At 44.9% G+C, this 21,758-nt stretch overlaps 1 protein-coding gene across 4 annotated transcripts in view; it reads left to right on the top strand.

Moving 5' to 3' along the window:
- The window catches only part of RELN (reelin), a 1,394,857-nt gene that overhangs the window by 1,179,050 nt on the left and 194,049 nt on the right, over positions 1 to 21,758 (top strand). For all 4 annotated transcript variants that reach the window (XM_077264737.1, XM_077264736.1, XM_077264735.1 and 1 more), the window contains exon 28: positions 19,587 to 19,822. In XM_077264737.1, the coding sequence (XP_077120852.1) occupies positions 19,587 to 19,822 (236 nt within the window). The remainder of the gene's footprint in view (positions 1 to 19,586; positions 19,823 to 21,758) is intronic.

Here is a 21,758-nt window from a genome sequence, read left to right as displayed (position 1 = left end):
TGCCGCGACAATCAGCGACGGGCACAGTCCGATTAGTCCCTCCCTACTCCCCTGCAGTCACTGCCCGGCGCCCGCTCCATACTCCCCGTAGTCACGGCTCACACAGGGTTAATGCCAGCGGTAACGGACCGCGTTATGCCGCAGGTAACTCACTCCGTTACCGCCGCTATTAACCCTGTGTGACAAAGTTTTTACTATTGAGGCTGCCTATGCAGCTTCAATAGTAAAAGCATGTAATGTGAAAAATAATTTAAAAAAATAACAAATCATTATATACTCACCTTCCGCCGCCTTTCCGACGCTCCGGTGACCGGTCCATGCAAGCGGCAGGTTCCGGTGCTAAGTTTGGTGTGCGACAAGGACCTGCCATGATGTCACGGTCATGTGACCGCGACGTCATCACAGGCCCTGAGCGGCTGCGCGAGCAGGACCTGCCATGACATCATGGTCATGTGACCGCGACGTCACCACAGGCCCTGCGTGAAGAAGCTGCGGTACCATGGGACAGGCAGGGACAGCGCCAGGAGCAGGTGAGTATTTCATATTCACCTGTCCGCGTTCCATCCACCGGGCGCCGCTCCGTCTTCCCGTCCTCTTGCACTGACTGTGCAGGTCAGAGGGTGCGATGACGTATTAGTGTGCGCGCCGCCCTCTGCCTGAACAGTCAGTGCGGAGAGATGGGACGCTGAGGAGCAGCAACGAGAGGTGAGTATGTGATTTTTTTTTTTTTATTGCAGTAGCAGCATTACATCTGGTACAATGCTGTATGGAGCATCTATGGGGCCATAAACAACTGCATGGAGCATTATATGGGGCATTTATGGGGCCATAACTGCATGGAGCATTATATGGAGCATCTATAGGGCCATAACTGCATGGAGCATTATATGGGGCATCTTATGGGGCCATAAACAACTGCATGGAGCATTATATGGAGCATCTATGGAGCCATAACTGCATGGAGCATTGTATGGGGCATCTATGGGGCCATAACTGCATGGAGCATTATATGGGGCATCTATGGGGCCATAACTGCATGGAGCATTATACTACGTGACTGGGCAAAATACTACGTGACTGGGCAATATACTACGTGGACATGCATATTCTAGAATACCCGATGCGATAGAATCGGGCCACCATCTAGTATATATATAAATATCCCTAAACAAAGACATTTATACTTTTTAGGATTGAGTTTGCAAGTAAGGTTATGTGCGCACGATGCAGATTTGCTTGTGCAAAATTATGCATGGTTTCTGCCTCTCTGTGTGGTTTCTATGCTGATTTGATGCGTTTTTTATCCGGATTTGTTGCGGTTTTTTGTGTCTATTTTCTTGCGTTTTTGTAAATCCAAAGAGCTAAATAAAAATATTTTATTAAAAAAAAGATAATTGTGATGTCATTTCCTTGTTCAACCGCTTTAGCCAGATACCGTCATTAATATTAAATAAAGACACACACACACACGCCTATGTAGGAGCATTAAGGGTATGTTCCCACTATCAGTGATCGGCAGCGCTTTGGACGCAGCACATGTCTGCTCTGTCCAAAGTATCCATGCATGCATAGTGGAGATGGGATTTCTTGAAATCCCATCCACTATGCTGTAACATCTGGCCACTGTGGATGTACGCTGCATCTTACCCGCATCATTTACTGACCGTGGGAACATACCTCCACATAATTAACCTACATATGCTGTAACAATAAAGCAACTGTCAGAAATCTGTGTGAAATGCAATATCGGTTTATTAAAAAAAAAAAAAAAATTGCATGGGCTCCTGTGTATTTTTAATAACCAGCAGAGTGAAAGTCGACGGCTGAGGGCAGATGTTAATATTCTGGGAAGGTGCCAATAGCCATAAAAGCTCCGAGGCTATTAATATCAACTCACAGCTGTTTGCTTAGCCTTTACTGGCTAGTTTACAGGGGAATCAATAAAAAAAATTTACATGGGTTCCCCTATAAAATCGAACCAGCAAAGGCTAGGCAGACAGCTGCGGGCTGATACTAATAGCCTGGGAGGGGCAATGTATATTGGCCCCCCCTCAGGCTAAAAACATCAGCTCCCAGCCATCCCAGAAATGGCTAATCTTATAGATGCACCAATTCTGGCACTTAGCCTCACTCTTTCCACTTGTCCTGTAGCGGTGGCAAGTGGGGTTCATATTTGTGGGGTTGATGTCACCTTTGTATTGTCAGGTGACATCAAGCCCATAAGTTAGTAATGGAGAGGCGTCTATAAGACACCTATCCATTACTAACCCTTTAGTTACATGGTAAATAAAGACACAGCCAGAATAAAGTCCTTTATGTGAAATAATCACACAGACTCCTTTATTGAATCTTAATTTACCATATTTACTGAATGCCTAATCCCCTACGCCCTCGTCTCCTGCAACAAAAATAAAATAATAAACCAACTTATAATACTCTCTGTCTGACATAGTCCATTACCGAGTGTCCCACAATGATCTCACTTATAGAATAGTCACATTGGGAGATGTGACCGCTCTACCCAGCCTCCGGCGATACACTGACAGGAGATAATCACTCCTGCAGTGTATCACTGTGCTGCCATTAGAGTTCACCAGAGTTCATCAGCTCCGGTGCTCTCACTTACTGCACAGCTGCACGAGAATTTACTCATTCAGCGGCGCCGCCAGTGAGAGCACCAGATCTGATCAGCTGATGAACTCTGTTGAGCTCTCACGTCGACTCAGTCATACACTGCAGGAGCGATTACCTCCTGTCAGTGTATCACCGGAGGCCGGGTAGAGAGGTCACATATCCCGATATGACTGTTCTACACATGAGATCGTCGTGGGACACTCGTTATTAAATGGACTACGATGGACAGGGAGTATATGTTGGTTTATTATTTTTTATTGCTTGCAGGAATCGCCGGCATCGGGGATTAGGTGTTCGGTGAGTATTTATTGTGTATGTAAATATGTAAATGTTTTTATTTTTTTTTGCAATTGAATACAGGTACTGGATGATTGGATGATGGGACTAGTCTCCCATCATCGGCACATGTTGTCACTGTAACAGACAGACATATACAGACACGCAGACAGACACACACACACTCGCAAACAGACACGCACATATTTTCCGCTCACACATATTCTACACCCACACACATATTCTCCACCCACACACTCTTCCTCCTTCTGACATCATTTCCTTTCTGCAGCGCTTTTGGCATGCAAATCAGCAGAAAATCCGCAATCCTTTTTACACCTGCGGTTTGGCTTCGGATTTGACTGACTCAGTGTAAGTCAATGGGTGCAGAAATGCTGCAGATCCGCAAAAAGAATTGACATGCTGCGTAAAATAAACGCTGCGAATCAGGACAGAATTTCCCGCAGCATGTGCACACCATTTCTGGTTTCCCATTGATTAACCTTGCTTGAGCAATCCTTTGTGGATTTGGTGCAATTCCGAGCAGAAAAAAACTCTGCGGATCCGCAACAAATCCGCAACGTGTTCACATAGCCTAAAGCTTTTATTTTATCTTTCAACTTTTTTGTATAAAGTGTGTTGGGCATAATGTAGAAACAAGGTGGTTAGCTCAACTCAAGACCCAGAAAAACATGTACAGACAGAGCATAACGCGGTGTAACACAGTCCGTTAACACTGCCATTAAGCCCTATTTCAGGCGCATCGCTAGCGCACACCCATTGAGTGACGGACCCTGGGACGCGGGCTTCAGCGTTCCGGGTCCGTCACCGCTAGCGCAGATAGAGCATCTGCTAGCTCTATCTGCGCTACCGCGATGGCATGTCGGCACTTGCGTTAACGCAGCCCATTTAACGCATATGTTGAACGGGCTGCTTTAATGCAATGTGAACCTAGCCTAAAATTTGAATACTTGTGAACAAATTTTGTGTCTGATACCACATGGAATATACACTACTTTGACTGGTTGTGTAGATGCCGTTATAACCATGCATTCTTGTGAGGCACTCTGATTTGTTATGGTTTTTTAAATGTATTTTATGATAAAGATTATATTGGTTTAATATACTCTGGATTTTCTGGGCATACTCACGCCTGGTTAAGGGTATGTGCACACGTTGTGGATTTGCCGCAGCACCTTCTACACGCAGAAAGACCTGACACAGACAACGGCAGCCCTGGCACACTATGCAAACACGCTTTCTTCAGCGTTGCTCAAGGTGTGCAGTGCTGCAGTGGAGAAAATCTCTCTTAGCAGAAGACTTCATCCACTATAAGTTCATGCTCAAAACCTATAACTCTGCCCTTCATCTGGACAAACAGTCCTACTTCACCACACTCATCACCTCACTATCCAACAACCCAAAACGACTTTTTGAAACCTTAAACTCCCTCCTGAAACCTAAAGTACAGGCCCCCATCTGTTGTGAATTCCGTTCTCGGACTCCCTCCTGTGGTCATGAATGGTACTTTGGTTAGTTCTGCTCTTGGACTCCCTCTGGTGGCTTTGAGCGGAACTGCTGGTCACTGAGGTTGGCTTTGTCAGCTGCTCTCGTTTATTGCTTGCTGGCTTCCCTATTTAACTCCACTCAGATCGTTACTTGATGCCAGCTGTCAATGTTTCAGTATTGGTTCAGATCTCTCTTGGACTTCTCTGAGGACCTGTCTACTCCAGCAGAAGCTAAGTCTTTGCTAGTTCATTTGTTGTTACTGCTTCCTGAATATATTTCTTAGTACTGCTAATTTCTAGTCCAGCTTGCTATCATGATATTCCCTTGCTAGCTGGAAGCTCTGGAGTGCAGAGTGGCACCTCCTCACCGTGAGTCGGTGTGGGGAGTCTTTTTGCTTACTCTGCGTGTAGTTTGTGTGATAGCAGTAGGGTTTGCGGTCAGCAGAGTTCCCACTTTCCCAGAGCTTGTTCGATTACTAGTTTACTCTTCAGGTCATTCCGGGTGCTCCTAACCACCAGGTCCATAACAGTACAGCTGGCCCACAAAGTGTTAATGCATCTCAAAAGAGGGATAAGAGAAGTTCTGAACCCATTTTTTTTTCTTTGCAGTGTGTTTTGTCTCTCTTTTTTCCTTAATCCCTGGGTGGTTCAGGACTCAGGTGTAGATATGGATATTCAAGGTCTGTCCTCTTGTGTGGATCATCTCACTGCAAGAGTACAAAGTATTCAAGATTATGTAGTTCAGAATCCGATGTTAGAGCCTAGAATTCCAATTCCTGATTTGTTTTCTGGGGATAGATCTAAGTTTCTGAATTTCAAAAATAATTGTAAACTGTTTCTTGCTTTGAGACCCCGCTCCTCTGGTGACCCCATTCAGCAAGTAAAAATTATTATTTCTTTGTTGTGTGGCGACCCTCAGGACTGGGCATTCTCCCTTGCGCCAGGAGATCCTGCATTGCTTAATGTAGATGCGTTTTTTCTGGCGCTTGGATTGCTTTATGACGAACCGAATTCAGTGGATCAGGCAGAGAAAATCTTGCTAGCTTTGTGTCAGGGTCAGGATGAAGCGGAGATATATTGTCAGAAGTTTAGAAAATGGTCTGTGCTTACTCAATGGAATGAGTGTGCCCTGGCAGCAATTTTTAGAAAGGGTCTTTCTGAAGCCCTTAAGGATGTTATGGTGGGATTCCCCACGCCTGCTGGTCTGAATGAATCAATGTCCTTGGCCATCCAAATTGATCGGCGTTTGCGTGAGTGCAAAATTGTGCACCATTTGGCGGTGTCCTCTGAGCAGAGGCCTGAACTTATGCAATGTGATAGAACTTTGACCAGAACTGAACGGCAAGAACACAGACGTCAGAATAGGCTGTGTTTTTACTGTGGTGACCCCACTCATGCTATCTCTGATTGTCCTAAGCGCACTAAGCGGTTCGCTGGGTCTGTCACCATTGGTACTGTACAGCCTAAATTTCTTTTGTCTGTTACTCTGATTTGCTCTTTGTCATCCTACTCGGTTATGGCATTTGTGGATTCAGGCGCTGCCCTGAATTTGATGGACTTGGAGTTTGCCAGGCGCTGTGGTTTTTTCTTGGAGCCTTTGCAGTATCCTATTCCATTAAGGGGAATTGATGCCACGCTGTTGGCCAAGAATAAACCTCAGTACTGGACTCAGTTGACCATGTGCATGGCTCCTGCACATCAGGAAGATATTCGCTTTTTGGTGTTGCATAATTTGCATGATGTGGTCGTGTTGGGTTTGCCATGGCTACAGGTTCATAATCCAGTATTGGATTGGAAATCAATGTCTGTGTCTAGTTGGGGTTGTCAAGGGGTACATGGCGATGTTCCATTGGTGTCAATTTCTGCTTCCACTCCTTCTGAAGTCCCTGAGTTTCTGTCGGATTACCAGGATGTATTTGATGAGCCCAAATCCAGTGTCCTACCCCCTCATAGGGATTGTGATTGTGCTATAAATTTGATTCCTGGTAGTAAGTTTCCTAAGGGCCGACTTTTCAATTTATCTGTGCCAGAGCACGCCGCTATGCGGAGTTATATAAAGGAGTCCTTGGAGAAAGGGCATATTCGCCCGTCTTCATCACCGTTGGGAGCAGGGTTCTTTTTTGTGGCCAAGAAGGATGGTTCTCTGAGACCCTGTATAGATTACCGCCTTCTCAATAAAATCACGGTCAAATTTCAGTACCCTTTGCCTCTGCTGTCTGATTTGTTTGCTCGGATTAAGGGGGCTAGTTGGTTCACCAAGATAGATCTTCGAGGGGCGTATAACCTTGTGCGTATTAAACAGGGCGATGAATGGAAGACAGCATTTAATACGCCCGAGTATTTTGAGTACCTGGTAATGCCATTCGGGCTTTCAAATGCTCCATCTGTGTTTCAGTCCTTTATGCATGACATCTTCCGAAAGTATCTGGATAGATTCATGATTGTATATTTGGATGATATTTTGGCCTTTTCGGATGATTGGGAGTCTCATGTGAAACAGGTCAGAATGGTATTCCAGGTCCTTAGTGCTAAGTCCTTGTTTGTGAAGGGGTCTAAATGTCTCTTCGGAGTTCAGAAGGTTTCCTTTTTGGGCTTCATTTTTTCCCCTTCTACTATCGAGATGGACCCTGTTAAAGTTCAGGCCATTTATGATTGGACTCAACCTACATCTGTGAAGAGCCTCCAGAAATTCCTGGGCTTTGCTAATTTTTACCGTCGCTTTATTGCTAATTTTTCTAGTGTGGTTAAACCTTTGACTGATTTGACAAAGAAAGGTACTGATGTGGCAAATTGGTCCTCTGCGGCCGTTGAGGCTTTTCAGGAGCTGAAACTGTTGTGAATTAGACTTTTTGGCTCCCTCTTGTGGTTACTAGTGATATGACTCTGGGATTGTCTTTCCTCAGTTTGGCACCCACCTGGGTCGTTAGTCCAGGGGTGTTGCTATATAAACTTCCTGGATCCTTAGTCCAGTGCCTGGCATCGTTGTAATCAGATCCTTTCTGTTTGCTCCTGTCTGCTGGTCTTGGTTCGTGCAAAATTAAGCTAAGTCCTGCTTCTTTGTTTTTTGTTTATTTGCTTGCTCTTATTTTTGTCCAGCTTGTACTAAATGTGATTCCTGATTTTGCTGGAAGCTCTAGGGGGCTGGTGTTCTCCCCCCGGGCCGTTAGACGGTTCGGGGGTTCTTGAGTATCCAGCGTGGATATTTTGATAGGGTTTTTGCTGACCATATAAGTCATCTTACTATATTCTGCTATTAGCTAGTGGGCCTCTCTTTGCTAAATACCTAGCTCATTCTTACGTTTGTCTTTTCCTTTTACCTCACCGTTATTATTTGTTGGGGGCTTGTATCCAACTTTTGGGGTCTTTTCTCTGGAGGCAAGAAAGGTCTTTCTTTTCCCTTCTAGGGTTAGTTAGTTCTCCGGCTGGCGTGAGACGTCTAGAACCAACGTAGGCACGTTCCCCGGCTGCTTCTATTTGTGGTGCTAGGATTAGATATATGGTCAGCTCAGTTACCACTGCCCTATGAGCTGTTTTTTTGTGTTTGCAGACTTAGTAATTATTTCTGAGACCCTCTGCCATTGGGGTCATAACAGTATGCCAGGCCAACATTGAATGTTTAATGCATTGCAGAAGTGGGATAATAAGAAAGGAAATTCTGAGTATTTTTTTTTTTTCCTCTCTTCCTCCCCTTTACCTCTGAGTGGCTTAAGCTTGCTGCAGACATGAATGTCCAGACTCTGATTACAAGTGTGGATCAGCTTGCTGCTCGTGTGCAGGGCATACAAGATTTTGTTACCAGTAGTTCTATGTCTGAACCTAAAATACCTATTCCTGAACTGTTCTCTGGAGATCGATTTAAGTTTAGGAATTTCAGGAATAATTGTAAATTGTTTCTATCTCTGAGACCCCGTTCATCTGGAGATTCAGCTCAGCAAGTTAAAATTGTTATCTCTTTCTTATGGGGCGACCCTCAGGATTGGGCCTTCTCGCTAGCGCCAGGAGATCCGGCATTGGCGAATATTGATGCATTTTTTCTGGCGCTCGGATTGCTTTACGAGGAACCCAATCTTGAACTTCAGGCAGAAAAAGCCTTGCTGGCTATTTCTCAGGGCCAGGATGAAGCTGAAGTGTATTGCCAAAAATTTCGGAAATGGTCCGTGCTTACTCAGTGGAATGAGTGTGCTCTGGCCGCAAATTTCAGAAATGGCCTTTCTGAAGCCATTAAGAATGTGATGGTGGGTTTCCCCATTCCTACAAGTCTGAATGATTCCATGGCGCTGGCTATTCAAATTGACCGGCGTTTGCGGGAGCGCAAAACTGCTAATCCTCTGGTGGTGTTGTCTGAACAGACACCTGATTTAATGCAATGTGATAGAATTCAGACTAGAAATGAGCGGAAAAATCATAGACGTCAGAATGGGTTGTGTTTTTACTGTGGTGATTCTACACATGTTATATCAGCATGCTCTAAACGCCTAACAAGGGTTGTTAGTCCTGTCGCCATTGGTAATTTGCAACCTAAATTTATTTTGTCTGTGACTTTAATTTGCTCATTGTCTTCTTACCCTGTTATGGCGTTTGTGGATTCAGGTGCTGCCCTGAGTCTTATGGATCTGTCATTTGCCAAGCGCTGTGGTTTTGTTCTTGAACCGTTGGTAAATCCTATTCCTCTTAGAGGTATTGATGCTACGCCATTGGCGGAAAATAAACCGCAGTTTTGGACGCAGGTAACCATGTGCATGACTCCTGAACATCGGGAGGTGATTCGTTTTCTTGTTCTGCATAAGATGCATGATTTGGTCGTTTTGGGTCTGCCATGATTACAGACCCACAATCCAGTCTTGGATTGGAAGGCAATGTCTGTGTCAAGTTGGGGCTGTCGGGGAATTCATGCTGATTCCCCGCCGGTGTCTATTGCTTCCTCTACTCCTTCGGAAGTTCCTGAGTATTTGTCTGATTATCAGGATGTATTCAGCGAGTCCAGGTCCAGTGCTCTGCCTCCTCATAGGGACTGTGACTGCGCCATAGATTTGATTCCAGGTAGTAAATTTCCTAAGGGAAGACTATTTAATCTGTCTGTACCTGAGCATGCCGCAATGCGTTCGTATATCAAGGAGTCTCTGGAGAAGGGGCATATCCGTCCATCCTCTTCCCCTCTTGGTGCGGGATTCTTTTTTGTTTGCAAGAAGGACGGATCTTTGAGACCTTGTATTGACTATCGGCTTCTGAATAAAATCACTGTTAAATTTCAGTATCCTTTGCCTCTGTTGTCGGACTTGTTTGCCCGGATTAAAGGTGCCAAGTGGTTCACCAAGATAGATCTTCGTGGTGCGTACAACCTTGTGCGCATTAAGCAAGGAGATGAATGGAAGACAGCATTTAATACGCCCGAAGGTCATTTTGAGTACTTGGTGATGCCTTTTGGGCTCTCTAATGCTCCCTCAGTGTTTCAGTTCTTTATGCATGATATTTTCCGGAAGTATCTGGATAAATTTATGATTGTTTATCTGGATGATATTCTGGTTTTCTCTGAAGATTGGGACTCACATGTGGAGCAGGTCAGGATGGTGTTTCAGGTTTTGCGTGAGAATGCTTTGTTTGTTAAGGGCTCAAAGTGTCTCTTTGGAGTACAGAAGGTTCCCTTTTTGGGGTTTATTTTTTCCCCTTCTGCTGTGGAGATGGACCCAGTCAAGTTCCGAGCTATTCATGATTGGACTCAACCGACGTCAGTTAAGAGTCTTCAGAAGTACTTGGGTTTTGCTAACTTCTACCGTCGTTTTATCGCTAATTTTTCTAGCGTTGTTAAACCTTTGATGGATATGACCAAGAAAGGTTCTGATGTTGCTAACTGGGCTCCTGCAGCCGTGGAGGCGTTCCAAGAGTTGAAGCGCCGGTTTACTTCGGCGCCTGTTTTGTGCCAGCCTGATGTCTCACTTCCCTTTCAGGTCGAAGTGGATGCTTCTGAGATTGGGGCAGGGGCCGTTTTGTCACAGAGAGGCCCTGGTTGCTCGGTAATGAGACCATGTGCTTTCTTCTCTAGGAAGTTTTCGCCTGCTGAGCGGAATTATGATGTTGGCAATCGGGAGTTGCTGGCCATGAAGTGGGCATTTGAGGAGTGGCGTCATTGGCTCGAGGGTGCTAAGCATCGTGTGGTGGTCTTGACTGATCACAAAAATTTGATGTATCTCGAGTCTGCTAAACGCCTGAATCCTAGACAGGCCCGCTGGTCATTGTTTTTCTCCCGTTTTGACTGTGGTCTCGTATTTACCAGGTTCAAAGAATGTGAAGGCTGATGCTCTTTCAAGGAGCTTTGTGCCTGACTCTCCTGGAGTCGCAGAACCAGTTGGTATTCTTAAAGAGGGAGTTATCTTGTCGGCCATTTCTCCTGATTTGCGACGTGTGTTGCAGAGATTTCAGGCTGGTAGACCTGACTCTTGTCCACCTGACAGACTGTTTGTTCCTGATAAGTGGACCAGCAGAGTCATTTCCGAGGTTCATTCCTCGGTGTTGGCAGGGCATCCGGGAATTTTTGGCACCAGAGATCTGGTGGCTAGGTCCTTTTGGTGGCCTTCCTTGTCACGGGATGTGCGGTCATTTGTGCAGTCCTGTGGGACTTGTGCTCGAGCTAAGCCTTGCTGTTCTCGTGCCAGCGGGTTGCTCTTGCCCTTGCCTGTCCCAAAGAGGCCTTGGACACACATTTCCATGGATTTCATTTCAGATCTCCCGGTGTCTCAGGGCATGTCTGTCATCTGGGTGGTATGTGATCGCTTTTCTAAAATGGTCCATTTGGTGCCTTTGCCTAAGCTGCCTTCCTCTTCCGATCTGGTTCCTGTGTTCTTTCAGAATGTGGTTCGTTTACACGGCATTCCTGAGAATATTGTGTCTGACAGAGGATCCCAGTTTGTTTCCAGGTTCTGGCGATCCTTTTGTGCTAGGATGGGCATTGATTTGTCGTTTTCGTCTGCCTTTTATCCTCAGACTAATGGACAAACGGAGCGAACTAATCAGACTCTGGAGGCTTATTTGAGGTGTTTTGTTTCGGCAGATCAGGATGATTGGGTGACCTTCTTGCCGTTGGCTGAGTTTGCCCTTAATAATCGGGCTAGTTCCGCTACTTTGGTTTCGCCATTTTTCTGCAACTCTGGTTTCCATCCTCGTTTTTCCTCGGGACATGTGGAGCCTTCTGACTGTCCTGGGGTAGATTCTGTGGTGGATAGGTTGCAGCAGATCTGGAATCATGTTGTGGACAACTTAAAGTTGTCACAGGAGAAGGCTCAGCGTTTTGCCAACCGCCGCCGCGGTGTGGGTCCCCGACTTCGTGTTGGGGATTTGGTATGGCTGTCTTCTCGATTTGTTCCTATGAAGGTCTCCTCTCCTAAATTTAAGCCTCGCTTCATCGGTCCTTACAAGATATTGGAAATCCTTAATCCTGTGTCCTTTCGCTTGGATCTTCCGGTGTCGTTTGCCATTCACAACGTGTTCCATAGGTCTTTGTTGCGGCGGTACGTTGTACCTATGGTTCCTTCTGTTGAGCCTCCTGCTCCGGTGTTGGTTGAGGGCGAGTTGGAGTACGTGGTGGAGAAGATCTTGGATTCTCGTCTCTCCAGACGGAGGCTTCAGTATCTGGTCAAGTGGAAGGGCTATGGTCAGGAGGATAATTCCTGGGTGGTTGCTTCTGATGTGCATGCGGCCGATTTAGTTCGTGCCTTTCACGCTGCTCATCCTGATCGCCCTGGTGGTCTTGGTGAGGGTTCGGTGACCCCTCCTTAAGGGGGGGTACTGTTGTGAATTAGACTTTTTGGCTCCCTCTTGTGGTTACTAGTGATATGACTCTGGGATTGTCTTTCCTCAGTTTGGCACCCACCTGGGTCGTTAGTCCAGGGGTGTTGCTATATAAACTTCCTGGATCCTTAGTCCAGTGCCTGGCATCGTTGTAATCAGATCCTTTCTGTTTGCTCCTGTCTGCTGGTCTTGGTTCGTGCAAAATTAAGCTAAGTCCTGCTTCTTTGTTTTTTGTTTATTTGCTTGCTCTTATTTTTGTCCAGCTTGTACTAAATGTGATTCCTGATTTTGCTGGAAGCTCTAGGGGGCTGGTGTTCTCCCCCCGGGCCGTTAGACGGTTCGGGGGTTCTTGAATATCCAGCGTGGATATTTTGATAGGGTTTTTGCTGACCATATAAGTCATCTTACTATATTCTGCTATTAGCTAGTGGGCCTCTCTTTGCTAAATACCTAGCTCATTCTTACGTTTGTCTTTTCCTCTTACCTCACCGTTATTATTTGTTGGGGGCTTGTATCCAACTTTTGGGGTCTTTTCTCTGGAGGCAAGAAAGGTCTTTCTTTTCCCTTCTAGGGTTAGTTAGTTCTCCAGCTGGCGTGAGACGTCTAGAACCAACGTAGGCACGTTCCCCGGCTGCTTCTATTTGTGGTGCTAGGATTAGATATATGGTCAGCTCAGTTACCACTGCCCTATGAGCTGGTTTTTTGTGTTTGCAGACTTAGTAATTATTTCTGAGACCCTCTGCCATTGGGGTCATAACATGAAACGCCGTTTTTCTTCGGCCCCTGTGTTGCGTCAGCCAGATGTTTCGCTCCCTTTTCAGGTCGAGGTTGATGCTTCTGAGATTGGAGCAGGGGCTGTTTTGTCTCAAAGAAGTTCTGATGGCTCTGCGATGAAGCCATGTGCCTTCTTTTCTAGAAAGTTTTCGCCTGCTGAGCGTAATTATGATGTTGGCAATCGGGAGCTGCTGGCTATGAAGTGGGCATTCGAGGAGTGGCGACATTGGCTTGAGGGAGCCAAGCACCACGTGGTGGTCTTGACGAATCACAAAAATCTGACTTATCTCGAGTCTGCTAAGCGGTTGAATCCTAGACAGGCTCGATGGTCGCTGTTTTTCTCCCGCTTCGATTTTGTGGTCTCATACCTTCCAGGTTCTAAGAATGTGAAGGCGGATGCCCTTTCTAGGAGTTTTGTGCCTGATTCTCCGGGAGTCCCTGAGCCGGCTGGTATTCTCAAAGAGGGGGTAATTCTGTCTGCCATCTACCCTGATTTGCGGCGGGTGCTGCAGGAGTTTCAGGCTGATAGACCTGACCGTTGTCCAGCGGAGAAACTGTTTGTCCCTGATAGATGGAGTAGCAGAGTTATTTCTGAGGTTCATTGCTCAGTGTTGGCTGGTCATCCTGGGATTTTTGGGACCAGAGATTTGGTGGCTAGGTCCTTTTGGTGGCTTTCCTTGTCACGGGATGTGCGTTCTTTTGTGCAGTCTTGTGGGACTTGTGCTCGGGCTAAGCCCTGCTGTTCTCGTGCCAGTGGGTTGCTTTTGCGCTTGCCAGTCCCGAAAAGGCCTTGGACGCATGTTTCCATGGATTTTTTTTCAGATTTTCCTGTCTCTCAAAGGATGTCTGTCATCTGGGTGGTTTGTGATCGCTTTTCTAAGATGGTCCATTTGGTACCCTTGCCTAAATTGCCTTCCTCCTCTGATTTGGTGCCATTGTTTTTTCAACATGTGGTTCGTTTGCATGGCATTCCGGAGAACATTGTGTCGGACAGAGGTTCCCAGTCTGTCTCTAGGTTTTGGCGGTCCTTTTGTGCTAAGATGGGCATTGATTTATCTTTTTCTTCGGCTTTCCATCCTCAAACAAATGGCCAAACCGAACGAACCAACCAGACTTTGGAAACCTATCTGAGATGCTTTGTTTCTGCTGATCAGCATGATTGGGTGACCTTCTTGCCATTGGCTGAGTTCGCCCTTAATAATCGGGCTAGTTCGGCTACTTTGGTTTCGCCTTTTTTCTGCAATTCTGGTTTTCATCCTCGTTTTTCTTCGGGACAGGTTGAGCCTTCTGACTGTCCTGGTGTGGATTCTGTGGTGGACAGGTTGCAGCAAATTTGGACTCACGTAGTGGACAATCTGATGTTGTCCCAGGAGAAGGCTCAACGTTTCGCTAACCGCCGTCATTGTGTTGGTCCTCGACTTCGTGTTGGGAATTTGGTTTGGTTGTCTTCTCGTTATGTTCCTATGAAGGTTTCTTCTAAGTTTAAGCCTCATTTCATTGGTCCTTATAAGATTTCTGAAATTCTCAACCCTGTGTCATTTCGTTTGGTCCTTCCAGCTTCTTTTGCCATCCATCATGTGTTCCATAGGTCTTTGTTGCGGAGGTACGTGGTGCCTATGGTTCCCTCCATTGATCCTCCTGCTCCGGTGTTGGTTGAGGGAGAGTTGGAGTATGTGGTGGAAAAAATTTTGGATTCTCGTATTTCGAGACGGAAGCTTCAGTACCTGGTTAAGTGGAAGGGCTATGGTCAGGAGGATAATTCCTGGGTTGTTGCCTCCGATGTCCACGCTGCCGATTTAGTTCGTGCCTTTCATTTGGCTCGTCCTGATCGGCCTGGGGGCCCTGGTGAGGGTTCGGTGACCCCTCCTCAAGGGGGGGTACTGTTGTGAATTCCGTTCTCGGACTCCCTCCTGTGGTCATGAATGGTACTTTGGTTAGTTCTGCTCTTGGACTCCCTCTGGTGGCTTTGAGCGGAACTGTTGGTCACTGAGGTTGGCTTTGTCAGCTGCTCTCATTTATTGCTTGCTGGCTTCCCTATTTAACTCCACTCAGATCGTTACTTGATGCCAGCTGTCAATGTTTCAGTATTGGTTCAGATCTCTCTTGGACTTCTCTGAGGACCTGTCTACTCCAGCAGAAGCTAAGTCTTTGCTAGTTCATTTGTTGTTACTGCTTCCTGAATATATTTCTTAGTACTGCTAATATCTAGTCCAGCTTGCTATCATGATATTCCCTTGCTAGCTGGAAGCTCTGGGGTGCAGAGTGGCACCTCCACACCGTGAGTCGGTGTGGGGAGTCGTTTTGCTTACTCTGCGTGTTTTTTTGTAGTCTTTTGTGCTGACCGCATAGTTCCTTTTTCTATCCTCTGTCTATTTTAGTGAAGTCTGGCCTCCTTTGCTGAAACCTGTTTCATTCCTGTGTTTGTGACTTTCCTCTTAACTCACAGTCAATATATGTGGGGGGCTGCCTTTACCTTTGGAGAATTTCTCTGAGGCAAGGTTAGGCTTCTATTTCTATCTTTAGGGGTAGTTAGCTCTTAGGCTGTGAAGAGGCGTCTAGGGAGAGTTAGGTACGCTCCACGGCTATTTCTAGTTGGTGTGATAGGAGTAGGGTTTGCGGTCAGCAGAGTTCCCACTTTCCCAGAGCTTGTTCCGATTACTAGTTTACTCATCAGGTCATTCCGGGTGCTCCTAACCACCAGGTCCATAACACCCATCACCAACCTCAGCAGTGAGGATCTGGCCACTTATTTCCTAGAAAAAAATCAACCACATCCATCAGAATATCTCAGCCCAATCTCCTCAGTGCCTGGAGCCCCTGCCCTGCAGCACCTCAAGCTCACTAGGCATCTTTGAGCCAGCTTCAGAAGAAGAAGAAGTTTCCAAGCTCCTCGCTTCTGCTCAGCCTACCACCTGCAACAGTGACCCCATTCCTTCACATCTCCTGCAGTCTCTCTCACCAGTGGTCACCACTCACCTGACTAAAATATTTAACCTCTCTTTCTTCAGGTATCTTTCCCTCCTCATTTAAACATGCCATCATAACCCCTTTACTTAAAAAGCCATCCCTGGAACAGAACTGCACTGCTAACTACAGACCTATCTCTAACCTTTCCTTCATCTCTAAACTCCTGGAACGCTTGGTCTAATCCGCTATCTCTCAGATGACTCTCTTCTCGATCCTTTGCAATCTGGTTTCCGCTCTTTACACTCCACTGAAACTGCCCTCACTAAAGTCTCTAATGATCTAATAACAGCTAAATCCAAAGGTCATTGTTCCCTGCTGATTCTCCTGGATCTCTCCGCAGCATTCGACACTGTGGATCATTAGCTCCTCCTCTCTATGCTCCGCTCTATAGGCCTCAAGGACACAGCCCTCTCCTGGTTCTCCTCCTACCTCTCTGACCGCTCCTTCACTGTATCTTTTGCCGGCTCCTTCCTCTCCTCGTCCCCTTAATATTGGGGTTCCGCAGGGCTCAGTCCTAGGCCCCCTCCTCTTCTCTCTATACACTGCCCCTATTGGACAAACAATCAGCAGATTTGGGTTCCAGTACCATCTCTATGCTGATGACACCCAATTATACACTTCTTCCCCAGACATCACCCCTACCCTAATTCAAAATACCAAGGATTGTCTGTCTGCTGTCTCTAACATCATGTCCTTCCTCTATCTGAAACTAAATCTCTCCAAAATGGAACTTCTTGTGTTTCTCCCTTCTACTAACCTCACTCTACCCAACTCTACCCAACATCGAAATTACCCTGGAGGGATCAACCATAACTCCCAAGCAGCATGCCCGCTGTCTTGGGGTCACATTCGACACCGAACTTTCTTTTACTCCCTATATCCGATCACTCACTCGCTCTTGTCACCTGCATCTTAAAAACATCTCCATAATACGACCTTTTCTCACCTTTGAAACTGCTAAGACTCTTACTGTCGCTCTTATATATTCCTGTCTGGACTACTGCAACTGTCTTCTGATCGGTCTCCCTCTTACCAAACTTTCTCCTCTCCAATCCATCTTGAATGCGGCAGCCAGGGTCATATTTCTGTCCAGCCGCTTCACCGATGCCTCCATCTTGTGCCAGTCATTACACTGGCTACCCATTCGCTACAGGGTCCAGTATAAACTTATCTCTCTCACCCACAAAGCTCTCCACAGTTCTGCACTGCCTTATATCTCCTCTCTCATCTCTGTCTATCGCCCTACACGTGCCCTCCGTTCTACAAATGACCTAAGACTAGCATCCCCCGTAATCCGGACCTTGCACCTCCGTCTCCAAGACTTATCTCGTGCTGTGCCAGCTCTCTGGAATGCACTTCCCCAGACAATCAGACTGATACCTAGCCCCGACCTATTCAAGCGCGCTTTAAAAACCCATCTCTTCAAACAAGCCTACCACATCAACTACTCAGTAAACTAACTTTGCCCTGTTCCCTCCTTCCAAATATTATTCTGAATCTGCACCCTACTATTCATCTGTCTCCACACCCTCTATGCACACGATAACTGTACTTGATACTTGACTATTGCACTTAAACACACGGGCTGATGACCGGATCATGCAGCTTTATATGAAAATCCCTATTTATTATGATTGCCAGACCTGAAATAACAAGCACTTTTCACCTATTGTGTCCCCCCATTTCCTTGTAGATTGTAAGCTTGCGAACAGGGACCTCACTCCTAATGTCACTGTTTAAATTGTCTTAACTTGTATTAAATTTATTGTCTGTACATGTCCCCACTTAATTGTAAAGTGCTGCGGAATATGTTGGCGCTATATAAATAAAAATTATTATTATTATTTGCCTGCAGATCTGCAGCGGATTGGACACTGCAGATTCGCAGCAGTTTTCCATGCCTTGTACAGTACCATGTATACCTATGGAAAACCAAATCCGCAGTGCACATGCTGCGGACAATTCCGCGCCGAAATGCTGCGGATTTTTTTCCACAGCATGTTAATTCTTTGTGCAGATTCCACAGCGTTTTACACCTGCTCCTCAGTAGGAATCTGCGGATGTTAAAACGCAGGTGAAATCCGCACAAAAAATGCTGGAAATCCGCGGTAAATCCACGGGTGATCCGCAGGTAAAACACAGTGCGCATAGAAATCTGCAACGTGGGCACATAGCCTAATAGTTGTTGTAGTGACACTAATGAAAGTCTGATCCACTGACTAGTCTTTTTTTTCTGTATACGAAAAATCATTGATGTCTGAATGAGCCCTAACTTTAAGTCAATTTTGAAAGGTTCTATACCGGTAGAATGAAAGCAAGAGATCTTGAAACCCTTTAGAAACTTATGCAGAAAGTATATAGAAAAATTGGATAACATTTTATTATACATTTGCTAAAACCATAAAATCCACTTGATAGAGTTATAGATAATCTATAAAAATAACATATGACTGGACTGGTGTTCTAAATAAAATGTTTCCTCAAATGGTTTGTAATGTAAAAGGAAAACAGGCATATATGCTGTAAGCCTTGGGGTTTATGTTTAATATACTGTTCTGTTAGAATTCCACCATGAGTGTTAAACAGCAATGTGAAGATCATCAACACCTTTCACATTAACACATTCTCTGCACAGCTTGTGACATAGCAGCTGGGCTGGTGTTATCACTCACAAGGTTTCTCAAAACAACCTAAATAAAGAAGTAATTCATCATTTATTTTTTTAAGCCTTCATAAAGTACCAGACTCAACCTTGAAGTAGACATCTCATTGAGAAATATGTACAGGACCTCTTGCTAGCTTTAACAGCCGAAGTAATAGCAGAACAAAATGAATCCTGCCTCCCTGTTTATTACCAGCACAAATAGATTAGACCCAAAGCAGCAGCAAAGTCCAGAACTGATATTTCCAGTGATCAAACATCTTCCAGTGACTGAATATTTTTTATTGTTCTTTCTACATGTTTAATATTTTGTAAAATTAGACGCTGTCGTTACATGAATATAGCCAGAGTCATTGGAGAGTAATAATTGTGATAATAACGGCTTTATTTTTTTAAGATTATTTACTAATAAGCCTGATATGCCTGTACATGTATAGTTTTTACTGTCATCATACTCTTTTTTCCTGGTGAACCAATTCAATGCCTCTTTCAAACATCTTGCTTTCTATGTATTTTTGCCGTCCTCCTACTCCTGTAAAGCCAGACCTGTCAATCAATGAAAAGGGGGGAGGAAGGGGCAGAGATAAATTAGAGGAAAATGCGAGACAAGCATATGGGAAGTTGCACTGAACTACTCACTCACGCCAAGGTTGCACCTGGCGCATCATTAGCTCATTTGAATAAAGAACACTTTTTGGGAAATGTAACAATGAATTTGTGCACTAAAGTTAAAATTACTATAAGAAATTTTTTAGCAGAGCTCTGTCCCCTACAAGGTGTTGCTCTTGGTTTGAACAGTCATTTTGTGCTGACAAGCTCCCTTTTACATTGAAGTCAGTACCCATGTATTACACATGTCAGCATGGTAGAAGGTTGACCGGCTCAATGTGCAAAACTATTTGTGTCAAATTGCATGATCTGCTTAAACATTGATCTATTTAAACATCATGGACGATTACATACTGTATTCTTACTTGCTTTAGTTAAATGTAGGTTGCACAAAAGAATTCAGCAATACAACTCCAGTCCTTCTACAGTACTCTCATGATGCTGGTCTGTCTTGGTCACTCGTAAGGGAGGGATGTTATCCTGCATCCCCAGGAATCAAAGACTGTGAAGGAAGTTCCAGGGAATTAGGTGAACCAACCTCATACTCTCAAGGGGACTATGAAGATTGGACCCGGGTTACAATCATCATACCAAGAACACTAGCCTCAAGGTAACTTACATGTGAAATCTTTATTTTAAAGGGCACCTGTCATGTAAAAAAAATGCTATTGATGTGCAGATATAGGATTAATCCCATAGTAGGATTATTCTGCAGGTTAAAGTGTGGCAGCCAAGAGGAAATTAAGTTTACTTTTCCCAACAGGCTTTGGATTTTAGTTATAGAGGTGTGGCTTCAGTCACCGCTCAGCACATAGTGGGTGATGACTGTAAACATGCCCTGGCACTGACTGACAGCTGGCTCAGCACTGATACACTGCAGAGATGGCTGTCAGTCAATGCTGGGGCATAGTGGTAGCTACTGCTGTAAAGTCTTGGGTAATAGTATGGAGGCCTACTATCAATGAGACAACCAACAGAGACAAAAAGAGGTCCTCCATCAACCATCGGGGTTAAATGAATACATTTTAGACACAAACAAAATATATAAAAGGAGATGCCATTAGAATAAACAAAAACTGAACTGAAATGTGTCCAGGAGTAATTTGTATGGCCAGTATCATGCAACATTGTATGTAAAGGAGACACTCAATCTGAGCAATGAGTCTGGATTTAAATCCCATTGAACACCTGTTGAGAAATCTTAAAATATACTGATGGGAGAAGGCACCTTCAAATATGAGAATCTTGGAGCAGTTTGCAAAAGAAGAGTGCTTCAAAATTCCAGTTGAGAGGTGTAAGAAGCTTGGTGATGGTTATAGGAAGTGATTGATTGCATTTATTTGTTCCAAAGGGTGTGCAGCCAAATATGAAGTTGAGGGTGCCAACAATATTGTCCGGACCATTTTTGGAGTTTTGTGTGAAATTATGTCCAATTTGCCTTTTTTTCTGTTTTTTTTTTTTGTGTTGTGCTAATACACACAAAGGAAATAAACATGTGCTTAACAAAACATGTGTAATTGCAATAATTTTCTAGAAGAAATATTTTTCTGGAACAATTTTAAGGGTGTCTACAATTTTGGCCATGACTGCATGTCTCACGGATTGCACAAGCACGGGAAATGTCCTCATGTCATCCTCAGAGCTGGTTATTATACTAGCTCTGATCCCAACACTTTAACCCCTTTTATGCTGCATGTGAGGAGTTTGGTGTAGGAAGATTGCTCTCTTTGTCATCCTATTGGCACTCCCAAAGCAAGATTGCTGGGTGCTCATGAGTTACTATGGCCGGTCTTTGGCCTCCGTGTCTTTTATCAATGTCTTCCATATCCTTCAGCCTATCAGATATTGACTGAGGCATAGAAGAAAATAAACGTAGGCACTCAACTTATGCAAAGCTTATTGTGGTTTTTAATGTAGTCATCAAATAAACGTTTCGGCCACAGTGATCGGCCTTCTTCAGTAATGATTAGTATCAGAAGATAAAAGCGTGGGTGAACGCAATTATATAACCGCAGCACGCTAGCAGTAATATCTGTATAAAGGTAGTCAGCTCCTAGCTGTGGATGCCGCGTCCCTGCCTGACACGCTGGCACGCTGTCCCTCCTGGGCCTCCATTATACACCGGTCACACCGGTTTGGACATTGTACCTTTACACAGATATTACTGCTAACGTGCTGCGGTTATATAATTGCGTTCACCCACGCTTTTATCTTCTGATACTAATCGTTACTGAAGAAGGCCGATCACTGTGGCCGAAACATTTATTTGATGACTACATTAAAAACCACAAAAAGCTTTGCATAAGTTGAGTGCCTAAGTTTATTTTCTTCTGTATATATGGTGTGGCACCCTACTTAGGCACCTTGTCTGGTAGTGCATACGGTGTTTCCTTACTTGACTGAGGCATGTCCTGATAGGCTGACTGACAGGTTAGATAATGAAAATCTCGTAGCATATCTCTTCTTTCAGTCCTCTCTATACACAGCCCTATCTTGTAGTATATTTCCCATTTCAGCCACCTCTGTACACAGCCCTATACTGCAGT

This window comes from Ranitomeya variabilis, chromosome 5, assembly GCF_051348905.1.
Source record: "Ranitomeya variabilis isolate aRanVar5 chromosome 5, aRanVar5.hap1, whole genome shotgun sequence".
NCBI lineage: Eukaryota > Metazoa > Chordata > Amphibia > Anura > Dendrobatidae > Ranitomeya > Ranitomeya variabilis.
The sequence above is the reverse complement of the archived record's forward strand: the minus strand, read 5'-3'. Positions and strand labels throughout refer to the sequence as shown.